General features: G+C 40.1%; 1 protein-coding gene and 1 long non-coding RNA gene across 4 annotated transcripts in view; both read right to left on the bottom strand.

Moving 5' to 3' along the window:
* LOC137250915 (uncharacterized) overlaps nucleotides 1–659 on the bottom strand; it is a 570288-nt gene extending 569629 nt beyond the window's left edge. Inside the window, exon 1 of the long non-coding RNA XR_010953116.1 lies at nucleotides 197–659. This is a non-coding gene — a long non-coding RNA (uncharacterized lncRNA). The remainder of the gene's footprint in view (nucleotides 1–196) is intronic.
* Nucleotides 660–5420: 4761 nt separating this feature from the next.
* Nucleotides 5421–22175, bottom strand: part of Ubr1 (Ubr1 ubiquitin ligase) — a 157549-nt gene continuing 140794 nt past the window's right edge. For all 3 annotated transcript variants that reach the window (XM_067784604.1, XM_067784603.1, XM_067784602.1), the window contains exons 8-10: nucleotides 19886–20014; nucleotides 18451–19816; nucleotides 5421–7161 (exon numbers count right to left, since the gene is read on the bottom strand). In XM_067784604.1, coding sequence (XP_067640705.1) covers nucleotides 5936–7161; nucleotides 18451–19816; nucleotides 19886–20014 — 2721 coding nt within the window. In that variant the 3' untranslated portion in view covers nucleotides 5421–5935. The remainder of the gene's footprint in view (nucleotides 7162–18450; nucleotides 19817–19885; nucleotides 20015–22175) is intronic.

The following is a 22175-nucleotide window of genomic DNA, read 5'->3' as shown; positions in this document are numbered from 1 at the left end:
AATAGACCAGCGAAAAAATCTAAAAATTGTTTCATCAACGCGAAGCCAACAAGTACGTGTATCACGACTACCGCCGCTCGTGCCGGTTGCTATGGTTACCAGCAGCATTTTTTGCGCTGTTGCCAGCCAGCATTAGCCCTGAATTTGCTTTCGTTCACAGTAATGCTTGCGTAGTGTAAACAATTTTAAAACTTACCGAAATTTGCAATCCGTTTAGTAGTATCCGAGATTTGGAGAATTTGACGGTTTTAACGGGACGGGAGTACTATCCGAGATTGTCTCTTTCCAAAGTTTAAGACTTTGATCTATAAGTTGGCGTATTCCACGGTTTTTACGGGACAAGTAGTACCCGAGATTATCTCTTTTCAAAATCTCAGACATTGATTTATGATTTGGAAAATTTTACGGTTTTTACGGGACAAATAGTGCGAAATTTTACAGTTTTTGACTCAAAAGCGTACTGATGGCAAATTTCGCAAGCATTGTGTGAAAAATAATAGAGGCCAAGTGCTTTTGAAAATTTCTTTATCTCTCTGTTCTCTGTCAAGCGGCATCATTTCCCTGCAAAACACAAAAATCAGAAGAAAATTTGTTAAAATTAACATACTCGAATACAAAAAGTGTTTGCAAAAACAAAGCACGGGGCTAGGTTTTGTTGGTTATAGTTGTACATTATTGGGTTATTTTGTATGCATTTGTAAAGTGTAATAAAGAAAAAAACCTCTTAAGACAAAATAAAACTAAATAATTTAAATTAAATAATATCCAATCAAAAACAACTTTATTAAAAAAAAATAAAAATAATAATAAATAATAAAATATAATAAGATAAAATTATAATAATAAATAATAATGAAATAAAATTATAATAATAATAAAATAATATAAAATAAAAACCTTTAGTAAAATAAAATAGAGTAAAAAAATGTTAACAATTTTATAAAAACCAATAAATTAAACTAAATTACACAGACTTAACAAGCTGGCGGCCACCGTGGTGTGATGGTAGCGTGCTCCGCCTACCACACCGAATGACCTGGGTTCATGCCCCGGGCAAAGCAACATCAAAATTTTAGAAATAATTTTTTTCAATTACAAGAAAATTTTTCTAAGCGGGGTCGCCCCTTGGCAGTTTTTGGCAAGCACTCCGAGTGCATTTCTGTTATGAAAAGCTCTCAGTGAAAACTCATCTGCCTCGCAGATGCCGCTCGGAGTCGGCATAAAACAAGTAGGTCCCGTCCCGCCAGTTTGTAGGAAAAATTAAAAAGGAGCACGACGCAAATTGGAAGAGAAGCTCGGCCTAAAATCTCTTCGGAGGCTAACGCGCCTTACATTTATTTTTATTTTAAACAAGCTTAAGTTATATAAAATTAAATTAAGTCGGTTTTTAATCGATGAGTTATCTTTAAAATATCGAAAAGTTTTGCATTTATCACCGAAATATTATCGATATGTTATCAATATGTTATTGACTTGTTATCGAATTATTACCAGTTTCTTATCGAAAATGTATCCATTACTTACCGAAAAGTTATCGATATCTTATAAAGAAGATGTCAATTGGTTTTAGGTAACTTATAGATTTTTTATCGAAGTGTCACCAATTTGTTATCGGGGAGTTATGGAAAAATTATCGATTTCGTTACATAAAATGAATCGATTTGTTATCGATTTCTTATTGGAGCGGTACCAGCTTGTTGGCGGCATGCTATCGATTAGTTAAAGATGACTCATCGGCTTGTTATGATACACATACCTATAAAACAAGAGATGACGGAAAATCGTTCCAATATACATTATCTATCCACCCTGTCGAAAAATCAACAAAACAATAAGTATATAAAACTTTGATAAATAATGGATGACAAATGTGTACTTTCTATGACAAGCTGATAAGAATCCAATAAGAAGTCGATGACTCGGCAACAACAAGCCGATTACAAACCGATAACTCGACGATAACTATTCGCCACCAATAAGAAACCGACGACTTTTTTATTTACAAATACTTTCCAATATGTTTTTCAAAATATTTTTCAGCTGGTAAGTTCACTGTAATTTTCATACATTTTATAGCAACTTTAATATAAAATTGTAAGTGAAGTATAAATCTCCGGTGGGTTGGTGGTATTCTTGGAAAAGGGACACACTGCGTCAGGTGAAATCTCAGCGAAACTAATGTGTGAAAAAACCAAAATATATCTTTGGTAGTACTGGGATCAAGGTATATTTTATTACAAACAACTACAGGTGTCTAAGTTCGGGTGTGACCGAACATTATATATTCAGCGTGAGCTTCAATTGTACATTTCATTTCAGATAAATTACTTTTCTACATAATACGTGGCACCGACCGTTTAAAAGAAAAATGTCTCCCCATTTCCTCTTACAATAAAACTTGATAAGTGAAATATCATTGATTCAAAACTATTTTTTGCTAAGTTATAGCTTATTATTCTAGTATACGAGCCCTTTAAACTTGTTTTATATAAAAGTTGCCGTGGTATTTAACCGATTCCGTCCATTTTTACTAGAAATATTTTCTGCTATAAGGAAAATATGTGTACACAATTTTGTTAGGATATGTAAATGTTTCGAGTTATGGCTCCCGAAACATTGAAAATTGCTTAGTCATAAAGAGGAGGTGCCACGCCCATTTTTTAAAATTTGAAGTTTTTCCTATTTATTTTTATAAATCCACTTGGGAAATGAAATACCATTGATATAAAGCTCTTTTTTGCAAAGATATAGCTAATTTTATTCGCCACGACCCTTTTAAAAATCTTTTATAGAAAAATGGGAGTGGTGCTTAACCGATTTCGTAAATTTTTCTTCAAAGCATTCCTTATAGTAAAGGCAACCTCTCTGCCGAATTTTGTTACGATAGGTTTAACATTGTTTGATTTACGATTAATAATATTTGTAAAATTGATTTTATCACAAGTGGGCGGTGCCACGCCCATTTCAACATTTTTTTTTTAGTTTTTATGAAGAGTCTCAATATCAGTCCACACGTCAAATTTCAACATGCTAGGTGTATTATTTACTAAATAATCAGGTTTTTTGTGTTTTCCAAAATGTTATATATATATAAAAAGTGGGCGTGGTTATCACCCGATTTCGCTCATTTTCAATACCAACCTATTCTGGGTCCAGATAAGCTCGTGTACCAAATTTGGTGAAGATATCTCAATATTTACTCAAGTTATGGTGTTAACGGACAAACGGACAGACGGACGGACGGACGGACATGGCTCAATCTAATATTTTTTCGATACTGACGATTTTGATATATGGAAGTCTATATCTATCTCGATTCCTTTATACTTGTACAACCAACCGTTATCTAATATACTCTTTGTGCAAAGCACGCTGAGTATAAAAATTAAATATGTTGATTCCAAAATGTAAAACTTGTGTTGTTTGTACGGGACAAGCGCGTTTGTGCGGGACACGTATGTATATGTACATAAAAATGTAAAAACAACTGATAAAATTTGCAAAGCGAGTTTGCTGCTATTTTTTTAATAAACGGTGCACAAAGACGAATTGAAAAAAAAGTTTTTTTTTTTTTGATCAATTTTATTTTATTTAGTTTTTTTTTTTTTTTTTTGCTCCAATTGTTTGTCTTTATATTTAAATTGTAATTATTAACATTATTTTTATTTATTGTATATAAGTAGTTGTATTGCATAAAGGTATAGCGAAAGTTCCAACGAGTGCCAGAAAAGTACTGCGTTCAGTTTATACGATTTTTGTCTGATATTGTTTTGTTTGGTTTTAGTTTCTATTGAAAGTTTTTTGTTTTCAAACACTTATTCATTATTTTATTTAGCCGTATTAAACAGTTACAAGTAATGTTAATGCTATTTATACTATATATGTATATATATATATATATACAGTTACTCACAAAAATAACTACACACTTGGTTTATGCTGAAAAAACTCAAATGCAGTGGCTCACAGCTTAATTGATAAGTTTCATCTAAAATATCGCAAATTCCCTAACAGAAACCACATTCAAAAAAATTTTAAAAGTTATTCAAAGGTAAGGAGAATTAATCAAAATTTCAAAAATTACATTCAAAATTTTCAAATTTTGTTTCAATTTCTAGAAAATTTTTGAGTATGCAGTTTTGTAGCCCAATAAATTATAGTATAATAATGTGCAAGTTAGAAATAGCTCAAAATTTTTCCTGAATTTTCAGAATTTTTTCGGCGAGGATGTTGAGCAATTTCTTCCATACATCGCATGAACAAAAATGCATTTTGTATGTGGGAAATTGCTCAACACCCTCGCCGAAAAAATTCTGAAAATTCAGGAAAAATGTTGAGCTATTTCTAACTTGCACATTATTATACCAATAACAGACCAATTCTAAATATTCTCGCGGAATTTTGTTCTCGCGGATTTTTTTATTCTCGCGGAAAAATTCCTCCAATTCTTTTCTCCTAGGGAGAAGAACAATTGGGGAATAGGAATTTCGAATTTCCGAAGTCAGCTGTTTTGTGAATTGAAATTTCGTTGCGCATTTCTTATTTCGTTTAAAAATTTGAAAAGTTTAATTATTTTTGCAAATTTGTTTGAAACTAAGAAATGAGTAATGAATTTGTGCCACAGCAACATCAACAGAGGAGCATAAGAAGAAGAAGAAAACAGCGGGATAACACAAATCCGCTGGGGTTGCATGCTTTCATTCAGCAAAGCAATTTTCTGGCGGCCAAGTCGAGTTGAGTTCGCCTTTCGCCATATGCCGAAATATATTTAAGCCTTCTTAAAAATCCTTGCGCAATTTCTGGATGGCTGCATCAAATATACCAAGAGAAAATAAAAAATTATGTGGTTCTTGTTGTTGTTGTATTAACAGTGAGAATATTGTGGTAGAACATATTTTAGCACAAATTTGTACAAATAAGTGTTCTTTCTTAAAAGAACCAATTTCCTTTAACTATTTTAATGCATTCCCTTTCATTTAACAAGTGAAAAAACTCCTATGAAATGGCAAGGAAATCTCCTTCACATTCATAATACCTACTTTTCTCCCATAACCGGCTTCCGCTTTTTCGAACATTGTTCAGAATAGGAGGAAAGGGAGAAGTGAAAAAACTCACGAGGAATTTTTATTTAGAATACGAGGAATGGGAGAAGGGAAAAAACTCGCACGGAATTTTTGTTTAGAATTGGGCTGTAAAATTTATTGGGCTACAAAACTGCATACTCAAAAATTTTCTAGAAATTCTGAAACAAAATTTTAAAATTTTGATGGTCATTTTAGAAATTTTGATTAATTCTCCTTACCTTTGAATACCTGTGACATTTTTTGAACGTCTGTTAGGGAATTTGTGATATTTTAAATGAAAATTATCAATTAAGCTGTGAGCCTCTGCATTTGAGTTTTTTTTTCAGCATAAACCAAGGGTGTACTTATTTTTGTGAGTAACTGTATGTGTGTAGTAGAATTTGTAAGTTGAAAAGCGTTGCAATTTTAACTTATTCACTACAAACTAAAATGCGCTTTCAATTTTCTTTATATTTCAATGTTTCTTCCTTTTTTTTTTGTTTATGGCTAACAAACACTTCAGCGTATACATTACTAATGCATAAGTAGAGTTTATAATAAATAAAATTGAAAAAAAACACTAAAAATATTTCTTTACAAAACCAATTAGGGTGCAACCTCTGTCGCAGTGGGAAAAATATTTCATTACATACGCTACCGTTATTTGCTGCCGGCTGATAAAGTAATATCTTGCTAAAAACTATGCCCAAAAAAGGTTGATCCATTTAACTCGTACATATAAATCACATATACAACCATCTAACGTCGAATTGGTAGAAGTGCGCGGTTTTTTGTTTTCGTGTTTTGTTTCAGTTCTCTCTCTACGCGCCACAACGTCGTCGTGTTTGTGCTATTGGCCAAGACCAAAACGACTACATGTGATGCCACTGTGTGGCTATAACGGACGTATTATCGTTTAATCTTGCAATCTCCTCGTGCAATCCATGACCCAGCCATATTAGTTGTATTTTATTATAACGTTCACGACATAAACGTAATGGATTACCACGTCTCAAACCCTGATCAGTCTCACCATATTCATCCAAATAGGGTGGCAATACAAAACAGCCTTTATTACGTCCCAAAAATACAATTTGGCAATCGCGTATACGTAGAAAAATACCAGTTTCGGCACTACAATAATACGCATGATAAGTGCATGCACCAACCGAACGTCCATCCAAATCTGGTTGACAACAAAATGATTGTCCACATATAATTTTACCACATATCAAACACAGTGATGGTGTCTTCATTTCTTCACGTTCATTATTCGGGCATATAAAATCTGCAACACTATTTATCAAATCACTATAATCTTCGGGTAGATCAACTAATCGTGGTACTTCTAACGTGCAAGGCACCACCTCTAATTGTTTACCGCAATGTTTCTTTTTCAACGCCAATTCAGAATAAAGTATATCACGATGTGATGCAAATGTCTCCAATATTGATGCATAACAACCAGCACTATCAAAATATGTTTCCAAACTAGTTTCTAAACCCAAATATTTACACATATTCTCATATGTATCACTGGCCTCATAGCTGAGTTCATCCGGAAATTCAACATCGGTAATAAATTGAAAGAATATACAACAGCAACGTAAATATTGTCGCATTTCTTTTTTTATATGTTCGTAAATTGCAGCGATCCTTTTTGTGTCACATGATACCTGCATACGATCAATGTCGTCTTCGTCATCATCATCATCAATATATGCATCATACATAGGTGCATCATTGTCTGCAGTTTGTGTTATTGTGCATTCATGTGCTGTTGATGGTTCTTCGGCTGACTTGGCTGCTGTTTGGGGTTGTGGTTGTGACCGTGTTTTTTGTTGTTGTTGTTTAGGCCTTGCCGCAAATGCTTGTCGCCTTGCTTCGAAATTATATTTGCGATAGAATTTTGCTATATTATTGCGTATATTTTGTGGCAATCGTTTTACTTCTTCATTTTCGTATTCTTCATCGACATCCATGCCCATTTCATTGGTGGGTATTTCGAAAAGTATAATTGCCTTTGCCATATTTGCCAGGAAGAGGAGCTGCATGGCGTAGTAATCCATTATGCTGCCATTTGGTACGGCAACTTTTTCTAAAATAAAAATAAAATAAAACAAATATGTTAAAAAAAATTTGTATCAAAATACCTTTTAAAATTATGTCCACTATTCTAATTCAAGGTGTTTTGCGGAGCAGATTGGGAACCCTCGGGAAGGAAAGGTAACTATTTAATACTATGCAGACAACCGCCTTGCCGGCAGCGGTGATATAACGACGATTATTTACTTTAAAGCTTTAAACCAGATCAAGTATAAGTAGAGAGAGAAAATGGTGTCCAGATTACTCGGAGATTCTAAAGGGAGCTAGCACCGCCAGCGGGTTAGGGGGTTAGAATATACCCGCGGTAGGTATGCCTGTCGTAAGAGGCGACTAAAATACCAGATTCAAGGGGTTGTGTAGCGCAACCTTTTCAGGTTGCCAGCGCAATATATAGCTTCTCCACACCCAATTGTCATTTCACTAACATACGAGGCTCTGGCGACCCCATGTTCCATGAGGAGCTGGGGAGGGCGGGATGGCCTGAAGGTTTAATGTGGTCATATAAATCGTTCCCGAGATGGTCGGGCTAGCACCTTATTGAGCTGTGTTTCCGGGGCGTACCGGATCTGTATCCGGCAAAGGACCTTCACATCGATAACACTCCCCAAAGCTGTCAGGCAGTAACCTTATAGCTACAACAACAACAACAACAACAAAGGGAGCTAGCGCTGCGACTCCAGTTTTCCCAGAGAGGATGAATGAAGTTAAAAAGAACTGTGGCGCACTTACAAGCTGAGATCTGTAACAAGGAAACAGTTTTTATCAGAATGGGAATGGGATGGTGTGAAATCGTTCCCACACACACACCTAACATTAAGCATTAACTATTGCACTCATTCTCAATCTCACTTATGCTTTTGGTTATACCTAAATAATTTGTTTTCCAATAAATCTTTGCAAATCATCATTTTAACGTGAACGGTTCGTCTTTGTATTTTAGTCGCTATATTTATATTCGCTGGCAAGTATATACTCACTGGTCAACATTTGCACACCCCCACTACCTAAGTTTCATGTAACCCAGGAAAATCCTCCTTGGTTCAACATTTTGGCGCCCAAACGTGGAGCTTGTATGCAACTTCATAGTCCAGATTGGGAGTTATCAACCGTCGAACATCACAACAACAACCGCCGATCCCGCAGTCAGCAGTTCATCGGCCGTAATTGTGCTGTACATTTCCCGTGGACAATCGGCAGCGCTATATACAAATAATCATGTGTACATGTAAACCGTTTGCCGCTATCAACTGCCCTTTGGAAATCGTATGTATGCATAAAATTATTATTTTTGTCACAGCCACCTTTTTGCATTATTTGAGTTTGCTAGCGTATACACCCACGTCTAAGCTGACGTTGCTCTGCTCGTTTCGTCATTTTCGCTTGTCCTGCCTGCGTCATCACTTGACTAGCAGCATTTTTCCTCGCAACCAACATTAGCACAACCCAGCAGACAACTGAACAATCATTCAGGTCGTATACCACGTCGTAAGTCACCATGTCCCTAGAAGAATGTAAACGCAAGCGCTCCAATATTAAACGAAATATTTCACGTATAAAATCAATTGTAGAGGCAATTAAAGATACGGATGAAAAGCCGGCGCACGCCGAACTTCAATGTCGACTAGGGATTTTGGAGTCCTACTTCAAACAAGCACTTTCCGTGCAAGCAGATATTGAAGATTTAGACCCTTCCGATAACGGTCGAGCCGACTTAGAAGACAGCTACGTGGCTGTAAAGCTCAGCATACAGGCACGACTTGGGGATGATGGTAATACCACAGTAAATTATACTGAGACGGGTACACCTGCACCTGTCGTTACGTCGTCCCATCTCCCAAGGTTATCGCTGCCTACCTTCAGTGGAGACTACGCTGAGTATAAGAACTTTATAAAATCTTTCACTCAAATTATCTCACGTTAGTCTAGACTATCAAATATAGAGCGTTTTAACTACCTTTTATCCTGCTTGAAAGGCTTAGCCCCAGAAACAGTGAAGGCCTTTCAAGTAACCAGTGAGAATTATCCCAAGGCATTAGACAGACTCAAAGAACGATTCGACAATCCGACTTTGATATTTTTAGAAGGAATCGCCTCACTTTTTACGCTGCAGCCAGCAGACAAGTCGAACGCTCAGCAGTTGAGAAGTCTCGAACACAAAGCATCCGCTATCTACAGCTCGCTGGAATCACTGGGTACAAGCTCTGAGATTGCGCAAGCCATGTTGATTTATATAGTTATGGGCAAATGTGACCAGCAGACTCGCAATAAGTGGAATGAGTCCCTCGACTACAAATCCCTTCCGACTTGGTCCAAATGCTCGCAGGTCTTAGAACGCCACAGCCAGTTTTTGCATTCATCTGATTCGTCAGTCAAACGCAAGGCAGAATCTGGCAAGCATAATCGTGGGACGAATAGCAACCAGCAATCATCATTTGCTGTATCCAGTTCCAATTGTGTTCTCCGTCCCAGCTCCAAACATAGACTCACTGGTTGCCCTACATTCAAGGAGATGACTTCAAATCAGCGCTTCGATTGACTTATGTATCAAATGCCTTGGCAATGGGCATAGAGTAGCTCAATGTCCATCGAAAAGTCGCTGTCGAATAGGCAAAAAAGGCCATCACACGATGTTACATCATGGCAATTCATCGCAAGCCACGTCATCGACACAGCAACCAACACCCATCACGCATACCTCGCAGTCTGCTGCACCTTGGCAATCAACAAACGCTACTTTTAGACCTCAATCTTATGCCGAACCGCATTCTTCGCAAGCTGCAACACATTCACATATAGGAACGCCGGAAAGCGGGCAAGTAATACTAGCAACGGCAATGGTTCTAGTCAAGCACGCAGTCGGTGAGTACATACTCGGCAGGGCTTTGCTTGATTCGTGTTCGCAAGTGAATTTCATCACGGACGACTTCGCCCAAAAACTTCGTCTTGGTCGTGAAAAACACCACGTTGGAATACGTAGCATCGGAAACTCACTTACAAACCTGAAGGCACGCACAACTACAACCGTCAAGTCACGGACATCGGACTTTAATTTGTCCCTACAATTCGGCATTACAACGCACATCGCCTACCAACCGGATGCTGAAATCGATACTTCGAGATGGAACCTTCCACGCAACACAACTTTGGCAGACGATGAATTCTTCAAACCACGCCGCATTGATCTCCTACTTGGGACAGAGGCACTTTTCGAAGCGCTTGCAGTTGGCCAAATCCGGTTAGGAGCTAATTTACCAACATTACAAAAAACGTTGTTCGGGTGGATCGTGTCTGGCCGATATCAGCAAGAGCGTCAAGCGAATACATCTACTTGTTTGATGTCATGCGAAGACTCCATCGACGACCAATTACAGCAGCTTTGGAAACTCGAAGCTGTCAACGCACCACACAAGCAAATTCAACCGGAGCACAGCATTTGCGAAGACCACTTTTTAGCCAACACTTATCAGGACGCCACTGGACGCATACCCGTAAGTCTGCCTTTCAAAGATAGTCCTACTTGTCTGGGGAACTCTTTCGAAACAGCGCGTCGTCGATTCATGTCGGTCGAGAGACGGCTATTAAAATCACCTGAGATTCGATCGCAATACATATCATTTATGGCCGAATACGAAACTCTCGGCCACATGTCCATTGTTACAAACCCGATTCTAGATGAATCTCATTTTTTCATACTACATCATTGTGTCTTTAAGCCCAGCAGCGAATCAACAAAACTTCGTGTTGTGTTCGATGCTTCATGTAAGACGACTTCGCAAAAATCATTCAGCCCTATTCTGCATTTCGACTTGGATTGGAATTTTTTCGATTTGGCAATTTTGGTATTCTGTGTTCCAATCTCTTTCGATCCAACTTCGAATCGTTCGATTTTGTGTATTCTGCATTTCGATCGTAGTTCCGTTTTTCTAAGTTGTAAATTAGTTGGCGGAAAAATATTTTCTTTTTATTGTGTTATTAATTTATAACAGAATTTTAACAAAAATGTAAGTAAAACTTGTTAAGAAACGTAGAAGGCTTGATGGTGATTGTTTTTTATATGTTTCCAGGTCAAAAACAACATGTCGATGTCGAAGTCCTTGGACGTATCTGCCCCGCAAAAGTATCTAACACATACTTGAAAGCATCCTTGTTAAGTCGAAAGTTTTTTTTGAACCTAAATAAGAAAATAAGTCATTAAACTTTACCACTTTTAAGTTAAATTTCTTACAATTCGTCACTCATCTCAAATGGATTACACAAATCTCGCAATATTTGCCTTTCCATTCTCGCCTGGCAATTTTCGTGTGCGTTGCTTTCCAACTCCATAAATAATGCCGCGGCTATTGATTCCCTTATAATAGACAGCTATAATTTGTGTCTGTTCGTTGGGTCGAGTTATATGCCAAAGCAAGCTGCCGGCGTAGAGGAAGGTGAAGCGAAAACGTAAACAATCCTTGCGGAAAGAATAAATAAACCTTTATAAAGTATTTTAGGCCAGTGCAATGAAATTTGCATCCTTAAAATTCAGAAAATGTCAACTATATTCGTGCAGGAATCCGTTTTGACAAAACTTGGTGGCCACGGCAGGGAATTGGCCAAAAGAACGACAAAAACACACAATTATGAAAACACTTCACTCAAAAAAATATAACACTGCGGCAATATATTCCATTGCTTTTTTTTGTACAAAATGGCGTGGATAATAAAATATAAACGTTATTCAATGTTTTTTACAAATTTTCTTTAATTTATTTCGTTCCAATGTTCACACATTCCGTACGAACAGCTGATTTCGAAAAATCATTTGCTCTTCCTCTTCTCTTACGATTCCGTCGTAATGCAGAATACCAAACTTCGATTAAAGCGGAGCGTAGAACGGGAACGTAATCGAAATGCAGAATAGGGGTGATTAAATGATTTACTACTAGTTGGACCAACAATTCAAACAGAGCTGTACATACTTTTGCTACGTTTTCGATTGTTTCGATACGCCATAACCGCAGACGTCACAAAGATGTATAGGCAAGTACTTTTGAATAATAATGATCGTAAATACCATTATATTCTTTGGCGAGCTTCTCCAGATGTAGAACTCCGTACGTATAAGCTAAATACCGTCACATATGGAACAGCTTCAGCGCCATACCTTGCAGTGCGCAGCCTACACTATTTGGCAGACAAATACATGCACGAGTTCCCAGTTGGTGCTCATGTGGTAAAGTCGTCTTTCTATATGGACGATATGTTGTGTGGAGCTGACGACGTTGACGCCTTGAACACAGTAAAAACTGAAGTAATTTCTGTACTCAAGCGAGGCAACTTTCCTTTATCCAAATGGCACTCCAACCACCCACACTTCAGAGAATGCCAAACTTCAAAGGAGCTCAACTTTACAGAAGACTTCGTCACCAATACACTTGGTGTAACATGGCATCAACACAGTGATATGTTTTTATTCGCTTTCTTACCAAAGCAAGTCCATACCGCGGTTACAAAACGTACGATCCTTTCGACTGCATCGTCACTCTTCGACCCACTCGGATTGCTGTCACCACTTCTGATTACATCCAAAATCATATTGCAAGAATTGTGGCTTTTAAAGCTCGATTGAGACGAGTCCGTTCCACAAAACCTGCAACAAGCTTGGAACAAATGACTGTTATCACTCGGTTTGCTAACAACGTTTGCGGTGCCTCGTTATTGCCTGCAGCCGAACACATGCAATCTTCCACTCCACGGCTTTTGCGACGCATCAATTCGAGCATATGGTTGCGCATTGTATTTGCGCACCGAAGATGCCGATGGGAATATTGCTGTTCACCTACTTACATCAAAGTCACGTGTGGCTCCAGTCAAAAAACAATCCCTTCCGAAACTCGAGCTCTGCGGTGCGCATCTTCTCGCTCAACTGTACAATAAGGTAAAAAACATTTTTTCAAAGAAACCAATTTTCGCATTCTTTTGGACTGATTCGCAACTAGTGCTTCATTGGCTGCAACAACACTCGGTGACATTGTCAACGTTTGTAGGCAACAGAGTCTCTGACATACAGGAGTTAACAGCGAAGGGCCATTGGCGATTCGTGCCAACTCAACAAAATCCCGCAGATTGGTATCTCGCGGCTACACTGTCGATAACTTGAAAACATCGAACTGGTTTTCAAGTCCACGGTTCCTGCGTGAAGACGTGGCGAAATGGCCTGCTAAGGGAGAAAAATTCGACGCAGATATTAACATAGTCAACGCTGAAAAGCGAAAAAGCTTGTTTGCTGCCATTGTAGAAACAAATGACATCCTAAAAACCATCGAGGAAGTTAGCTCATACATTCGCTGTCTTCGACTCGTTGCTTGGATGTTTAGGTTCAGTGACATATGCAGAAAAAGGTCCAGACAAACGACTTCTTCGCCAGCACCTCAAGAGCTGCGGCATGCATTATATTCTATCGTTTGGATGATTCAACAGCAGCACTTCGCCGACGACATCCGTTTGATCAAAAAAATCTGCCATTGAAAGGCACCTTAAAATATTTAACACCATTTTTAGACAATTCAAGCGGCTTTGAACTTATTAAGGTTGGTGGTCGATTGGACAGCGCAGATCTACCGAACGATAAAAAGCATCCAATCTTACTACCCAGCAACTCGCAACTTGTAACAAAATACGTTCGCTACTTACATATGCAAAATTATCATGCAAGCCCCAAGGCAATGGTAGCCTTAATTCGACTCCAATTCTGGATAGTCAACGCTAGAGACGTCGCTCGCCGCATTGTTCGCTCGTGTGTTCATTGTGTCCGCTACAGACCAAAGCTGTTGCAACAGATTATGGGACCGCTGCCACCTACACGTCTCACACCTTCTCGTCCATTTGAACGCTGTGGGGTTGACTTCTGTTGACCCATTAACACATACTTGCGGATTCGTGGAAAGCCACCCAACAAGTTGTATCTGGCCGTATTCGTGTGCTTGGTCACCAAAGCAGTTCATATTGCGGTAGTATCGCACCTGTCAACGAAGGCATTTTTAAATGCACTTAAACGTATGGGTAGTCGTCGAAAAATGCCATGCGATATATATTGCGATAACGCTACAAATTTCGTCGGAGCAGCTAATCACCTAAAGGAGCTTAAGCAATTTCTGTTTAATCCTGATATACAAAAAGAAATTTTCAAATTTTGTTCATCAGACTTCATTAATTTTCATTTCATTCCTCCCAGGTCACCTCATTTTGGCGGGCTCTGGGAAGCAGCCGTAGAAATCGCAAAGGGTTTGCTTAATCGCACGTTAGCAAATACCAAATTAACATTTGAAGAGCTGAGTACTGTCGCTGCTGAAATTGAAGCTATACTCAACTCTCGTCCACTATCGCCGTTGTCTTCAGACCCGAACGATTTCGAAGCTCTTACTGCTGGACACTTCTTGGTTGGTGAGTCCCTACGTGGTTTACCTGAGCGCTGCCTGGAACATAAAAATCTATCTAATTTGGATCATTTCGAGATGATCTGTTCAATTAAACAATGATTTTGGCGTCGTTGGTCCAAGGACTACATCAATGAACTCCGCTCACGGGTCAAGTGGACGACTCCTGAACCAAATCTCAATGTTGGAGCCCTAGTAATAATTCACGACGACAATTTGCCACCCTTGCGCTGGAAACTTGGTCGCGTCGAATCTACAGTACCTGGTAAAGATGGTCATGTTCGCTTTGCGCACCTCCGTACTGCTAATGGGTCTTGTTGCCGCCCGATACACAAATTAGCTATCCTACCTGTAACTTGAAGAGGGTTCCTTCAACGGGGCCGGGATGTTGGATCACCCTAATAGCATTTATAGCAAATATTAAAAACACTTATTAAGCAGCTGCTAACTACTCTCAATTTATACTAAACGCACTCTTTGTAAACATGTTCATACTCACACACACTATTGCACTCATACTCAATCTCACTTATGCTTTTGGTTGTACCTACATAATTTGTTTTCCAATAAATCTTTGCAAATCATCATCTTAACGTGAACGGTTCGTCTTTGTATTTTAGTCGCTATATTTATATTCGCTGGCAAGTATATACTCACTGGTCAACATTTGCACACCCCCACTACCTAAGTTTCATGTAACCCAGGAAAATCCTCCTTGGTTCAACACCAACAGACATCTGATTGAAGAGGTCCCGCATGTTGTTGTTGTTGTATTAACGATAAAGACACTCCTCGAAGAAGCTACAGGCCTGCCAAAATACTGCCAGCAGAACCGCCACTGGTTGTCTTCTTATGTCCCCAGAAGACCATCTACATAATTAGGCGAGAATACCCCCCCCCCCCCCCCCCCCATCAGGAAGAGAAATGAGATGCTAACCAAACAGTTCCTGTTGAATACCCAGGAACCTGGGCATCCCAACAGACATCTGATTGATGAGCCAATACCGCCCAGGGGCTTGAGAAGCCATCTCCTCAAGCATTATGAGGAAATACGGCACCTGAGAACTCTGCCATATGAAGCCAAAAAACACAAGGTGGTCCGCAGCGAACTCCACAAACAGGCGTCGGACCTTTATGCCAGGTATTGTCCGGTGAATCCAGTATTCAAAGAACCGTACCCAAAACTTGCGGAAGAGGAACGAATACTCCCCAGGGAAACGCGAGTCACTCTAGCTCAACTTCGATATGGATACTGTAACAGGTTAAACTCTTACCTATCCAGAAAAAACCCCGACATACAAAATGTATGCCCCGCTTGCAATGTGTCCCCACAGGACACCAACCATCTCTTTAATTGTAATGTGGAACCAACGCCTCTAACACCCCTCTCTTAATGGTCCACCCCTGCTGAAACTGCAAGTTTCCTTGGACTCCCGTTAGAGGACCTTGATGACAATTTGTAATTGGTCGCACATATTCGATGGAGTAAAGCACTGCTACAACAACAACAACAACAACACTCCCCGAAGGCTTTGGGGAGTGTTATCGATGTTGATGGTCCTTTGCCGGATATGGATCCGGTACGTTCCGTTAACAAAGCACCTTTAAGGTACTAGCCCGACCATCTCGGGAACGATTTATATGACCACATTAAACCTTCTAGGACAATCCGCCCTCCCCACTCCCTAGTTCCATATGGAACTTGCGGTCGCCAGAGCCTCAGCCGTTAATGAAACAGGATTCGCCACGGATAGGTCAGGTTGAAAATTGGCGTAAGGAAGAGCTGTTGGTATAAAGCTTTTTTCTGCGCTTAACAGCCCTTTGAATCTCCCTTGAATGCAAGATATTCTAAAATTACAAAATGGCTTTACCTTTGAGAGTCTGGAACAACCTAGAATCAGTTTGGTATTTTAGTCGCCTCTTACGACAGGCATACCTTCAGAGGGTATATTCTAAGCACCCTGTCCGCATCCCAGGGACATAACGAGTCATCTCCGCAAGCATTGCGAAGAAATCCGACTCAAAAGAATTCAGCCGTTTGAACCGAAAGAACATAAAAAAGCACTCAGATTTATCCACAAAGAGCCGACAAATTCTTATGCCAATAAATGCCCCGCGAGTCCGTTCCAAATGTAAAATACCCGAAACTCGTAGTAGTTCTTATCCAGAATCAACCCCGGCATTCGCAATATATGTATGTAATTTCCCTACATGAAACCAACCATCTTTTAATTTGCAATATGGCACCTACACCTCGAATACCCATGTCTGTTTGGTTGGTCCAAACCTATTGAAACTACAAGTTTCCTCGGCCTCCGGTGGACAATTTTTGCACATTTTGGATGGGGCGAAGTACAAATTATGTCGACCATTTTGAACATCCACGTCGATGGCACTACGCTACCGACTGTCCTACACCCCAAAATCTTGGGTGTGACGTTTGATCAGGATCTACATTTTGGTGAGCACGCAGCCGCAATTGTTCCGAGAATTCAGAGCCGTAACAAAATCCTCAAATCCCTCGCTGGCAGTACCTGGGGAAAAGATAAAGAAACGCTCATGACTACATACAAAGCAATTAACCAGCCGATTACGTGCTATGCGTCACCCATATGATCGCCAAGCCTAAAAATTACCCACTGGAAGAAACTACAGGCCTGCCAAACTACTGCTCTCGGAATCGCCACGGGCTGTCTTCTTATGTCCCCATAACACCATCTACTTAGTGAGGCGAGAATACTCCCCATCAGGGAGAGAAATGAGATGCTGACCAAACAGTTCCTGTTGAGTACCCAGAAACCTGGGCATCCCAACAGACATCTGATTGATGAACCAGCACCGCCTAGGGGCTTAAGGAGTCATCTCCGTAAGAATTTTGAGGAAATACGGCACCTGACAACCCAGCCGTATGAAGTGAAAAAACACAAGCAGGTCCTTGGTGAACTCCATAAACAGGCGTCGGACCTTTATGCCGGGAATTGCCCGGTGAATCCAGTACTTAAAGAAAATTATCCAAAACTCGCGGAAGAGGAACGCATACTCCCCAGGGCAACGCGTGTCACTCTTGCTCAACTTCGTTCTGGATACTGTAACAGGTTAAACTCTTACCTATCCAGAATCAACCGCGACATACAAAATGTATGCCCCGCTTGTAATGTGTCCCAACATGACATCAACCATCTCTTTAATTGTAATGTGGAACCAACGCCTCTAACACCCCTCTCCTTATGGTCCACCCCTGTTGAAACGGCAAGTTTCCTTGGACTCCCGTTAGAGAATTTTGATGACAATTTGTGATCGGTCGCCGCTATTAGGTGGGGCGAGCATTGCTACAACAACAACAACATCGGGTGAAGTACTGCTACAACAACCACATAGTTTACATAATAACTATCTTAACAAAATAATAGCATTTTCAATACCTGAATGGCACGGACGCTAGTCCATAACGCCAGGTTGTATGTCGGATTGTTCTTTTTTCAGATTGTTGTATATGTAATTTTAGCTCCACTAATACACAATGGTAGTACCAAGGTGGCCAGAACCATGTGTAGCAGCTTGCAATTTGGTATTAATTATTATAATTCTTCGTGCAATTGCTTGGCACCACGCCATGTTATATTCAATTTGATTTAATGGTTTACTCCAAGTACGATAAATTTTAAGTTTTTCAACTGTTTTATTAATTTTTTGTCAAGTCGCTTCCCTCACTATCCGCCATTTTGTTCTCAACCGCATGAATAGCGTCCTTTTATAACACGCGGTTGAGCTGTGGGGAAACGAACTTGACGCGATGACGTCAAAAAACGAAGTGTGGATATAAAATCTTAGAGAAAAAAAGCATGAAGGATTGTATTTATACTTACGCGTCGATGAGAAGAGTATATTCGGTACCATGCATATTAGCTGCACCATCATGCTAAAACAATTCCATTCCAATACCGAGATGCTTTTCTGTTTAAATATTGTATCCAAAAGCTCAAGTGTAGGCTCCTTCAAATTCTTCACATCTGTGCAGGTAAGATTTGAGCCATATAAACAACTTGCGCGTATTAAACCGCTCAAGCAACTCTTGTGTCGAATTGACATTTCACTCTTAAACGGTTTACCAACTGCGCGTAGATAAACTTCCAATGATTGTACAGTGTAGATGCATGTCTGCCATAGCCACAACAAACCACCCTTTTCTGAATCTTCAAAATCAACTGGTGCATGCTGACGCACCGATTTAATATAATGTTGCACAAAATTTGTCCAGCTTGTTGGTAGTTCTGTTTTATCAATTGGTTGTGCGATACGTTCAAATTGTGCAACATTAGCATACAAATTTGCACGTCTCAATATTGCTTCTGCAGGTGGTAGAACGCGATCGTAATTACCTTCAGGTGTTGGCATATTCAATTCATCACTCAATGTCTTCATAACTTCAATCCACATATCGATGGGAAATAACTCTTCACCCTTGTGTATAACCATTGGCATAGAATACTTCGATAAGGGCGCACTCAGCGGTAACACTGAATTACTCAAACAACGACAATATGGACATTGGAATTCGGTATTCTGTGGGGTCTGTGGAAAAGGTTGACGACTACGATGTGGCCTGCGTTGCTCTTTCGATTCTTCGTTGTTGTAGTATTCTTGCCAGCAATCAACATGCATTACATGACCACAACTGCTTGTATGCACCGATGATGGGTGATCTGACGCAAGTGGTGGCAAGACTCTCGATTTTTGCACGTATGCTGAGTATACGAGTGTAGGCCCATCTTTACTTACAGTACAATCCTCAAAACATAGTATACATTTAAAACTTTCTTCTTCAGGTTGCTGCAAACGGCGGTCCACACCCAAACAAGCTACTGAATTATAAGCAACAGCACCTTCTTCGTCCTCTATATTTGCCACATCTTGCCATTCCATATCGCTACTACTTCCAGCTCCCGATTGTGCATTAGCGCTAGCAAACATTTCAGCATTGGATTTCATAAAATTATTTTGAGCATTTTGCATTTGTGCCATTATTTTAGCACGTCTTTCGGCAGCTAAGCGTGCACGTTCCTCTTTTTCTTGCTTCTCTTGTTCGGCGGCGGTAAGTGGACGAGTTAATTCAATTGATTCCCCCTCTGTCGGCATAGCGTTGACATCTTCATCAATAGCTGTTTCGTCTTTAGCCGCGAGTTCTTTGAATTTTTTAATCGTCCAAAGTAGGAAGTCGCGATGTGCTTCAACCTAAATTTTGTGGCAGAGTATTTAAAAAATTAATTGACAATTTCGAAAACACAACTTTATCGTACTTACCCTGGCACTATGGGACAGATCTTCTAATTTAGATAACATATTGTATTTTTGTGACCGTTCATAGAATGAAAGAAAAGGATAATTGCCAGTTTGCTCCTCTTGCAGACCATAACCAATCAGAAAGAGTACCTGTGCAAAAATTTTGAAAAAGTTAATACACCACTATATTTTTTATCAGCTCAAATATATATAATTAATACAGAAAGATCGCAGGCCCAGCGGATATGTTTTCATCTCTGGTTAGCAGAGTATGTCACACTAAGAATATTAACAGCTGAATTCTGTAACGCAGTTCCATCTCAAGTCTCCGAATTTGAGATTTACCATTTGAGACAAATTATGCGACTTAAATGATTTCGGTATTCAGAAGGCGAGGGCATAAAATAATCATCAAATCAACAAAATTCACCAAAGGAGACAATAAATATAATATGCTTAACTTGGGTAGCTGCCATCATATGGCTCAACTTCACGGATCTAATTACGTCGATAAGCTGCCCAACGAAGACTCCTTGTTTATTCCATCACAAGGTCTTACCTTGGTGATATTCAAGGTCTATCGTAGACCTTTCGCATTTTATGGATAATGTCATCCGACGGCACGGATCGATGAGCTATGCAATAAAATAAACGGCTATCTCCCTGATCTCTCCAGTTTTTTCGCCTCGCGAAACCTGGCATTGTCACCGACTAAATCTTCCGCGACCTTATTTACAACATGGACGCCCCAAATGTCGACCATATTGAACATCCACGTCGATGGCACTACGCTACCGACTGTCCTACACCCCAAAATCTTGGGTGTGACGTTTGATCAGGATCTACATTTTGGTGCGCACGCAACCGCAATTGTTCCAAGAATTCAGAGCCGTAATAAAATCCTCAAATCCCTTGCTGGCAGTACCTGGGGAAAAGATAAAGAAACGCTCTTGACCACATACAAAGCAATTAGCCAGCCGATTACGTGCTACGCGTCACCCATATGGTCGCCAAGCCTAAAAACCACCCACTGGAAGAAACTACAGGCCTGCCAAAATACTGCTCTCAGAATCGCCACGGGCTGTCTTCTTATGTCCCCAGAATACCATCTGCATAATGAGGCGAGAATACTCCCCATCAGGGAGAGAAATGAGATGCTGACCAAACAGTTTCTGCTGAATACCCAGAAACCTGGGCATCCCAACAGACATCTGATTGACGAACGAGCACCGCCTAGGGGCCTAAGGAGTCATCTCCGTAAGCATTTTGAGGAAATACGGCACCTGAGAACCCAGCCGTATGAAGCGGAAAAACACAAGCAGGTCCTTGGTGAACTCCATAGACAGGCGTCGGACCTTTATGTCGGGAATTGCCCGGTGAATCCAGTACTTGAAGAAAAATATCCAGAACTCGCAGAAGAGAAACGCATACTCCCCAGGGGAACGCGTGTCACTCTTGCTCAACTTCGTTCTGGATACTGTAACAGGTTAAACTCTTACCTATCCAGAATCAACCCCGACATACAAAATGTATGCCCTGCTTGCAATGTGTCCCCACATGACACCAACCATCTCTTTAATTGTAATGTGGAACCAACGCCTCTAACACCCCTTTCCTTATGGTCCACCCCTGTTGAAACGGCAAGTTTCCTTGGACTCCCGTTAGAGGATATTGATGACAATTTGTGATCGGTCGCGGCTATTAGGTGGGGCGAGCATTGCTACAACAACAACAACAACATGGCACGGCAACTCCATCATGAGTTCCAATAACCAATCGAATCAATCATGCAATGACCAATCAAAGCTATGGTAAGCAGGTAGGTCCTGCTCACGCAAAAGCCGACGAGCAGTTTCGTTTGAATACCCAGGAACCTGGGCATCCCAGCAAACATCTGATGGAAGAGACCACACCTCCCAGGAGCTTAAGAGGTCATCATATCAAGCTCAACTACGATCTGCGTACTGCAACTTAATAAACTCTTACCTATTCAGAATCAACCCCAACATCCAAATGTATGCCCTGCTTGCAATGTGTTCCCACATGACACCAACCATGTTGTTGTTGTACCAGTGTACACTGAAATGACAGTCCTTGGTCGGGAAAATCCCGAGTCGCTCCGGTACATAGAACCGACTGCCTTAGGAAGCGTTCACACCAACCATCTCTTCAATTGCAATGTGGAACCAACGTCTCTAATAGCCCTCCCACTATGGTACACCACTGTTGAAACTGCAGGTTTACTTGAACTCCCGTTAGAGGATATTAATGACAATTTGTAATCAGTCGCGCCTATTGGATGGGGCGAAGC

This window comes from Eurosta solidaginis, chromosome 4, assembly GCF_040869045.1.
Source record: "Eurosta solidaginis isolate ZX-2024a chromosome 4, ASM4086904v1, whole genome shotgun sequence".
Taxonomy (NCBI): Eukaryota; Metazoa; Arthropoda; class Insecta; order Diptera; family Tephritidae; genus Eurosta; species Eurosta solidaginis.
The sequence above is the reverse complement of the archived record's forward strand: the minus strand, read 5'-3'. Positions and strand labels throughout refer to the sequence as shown.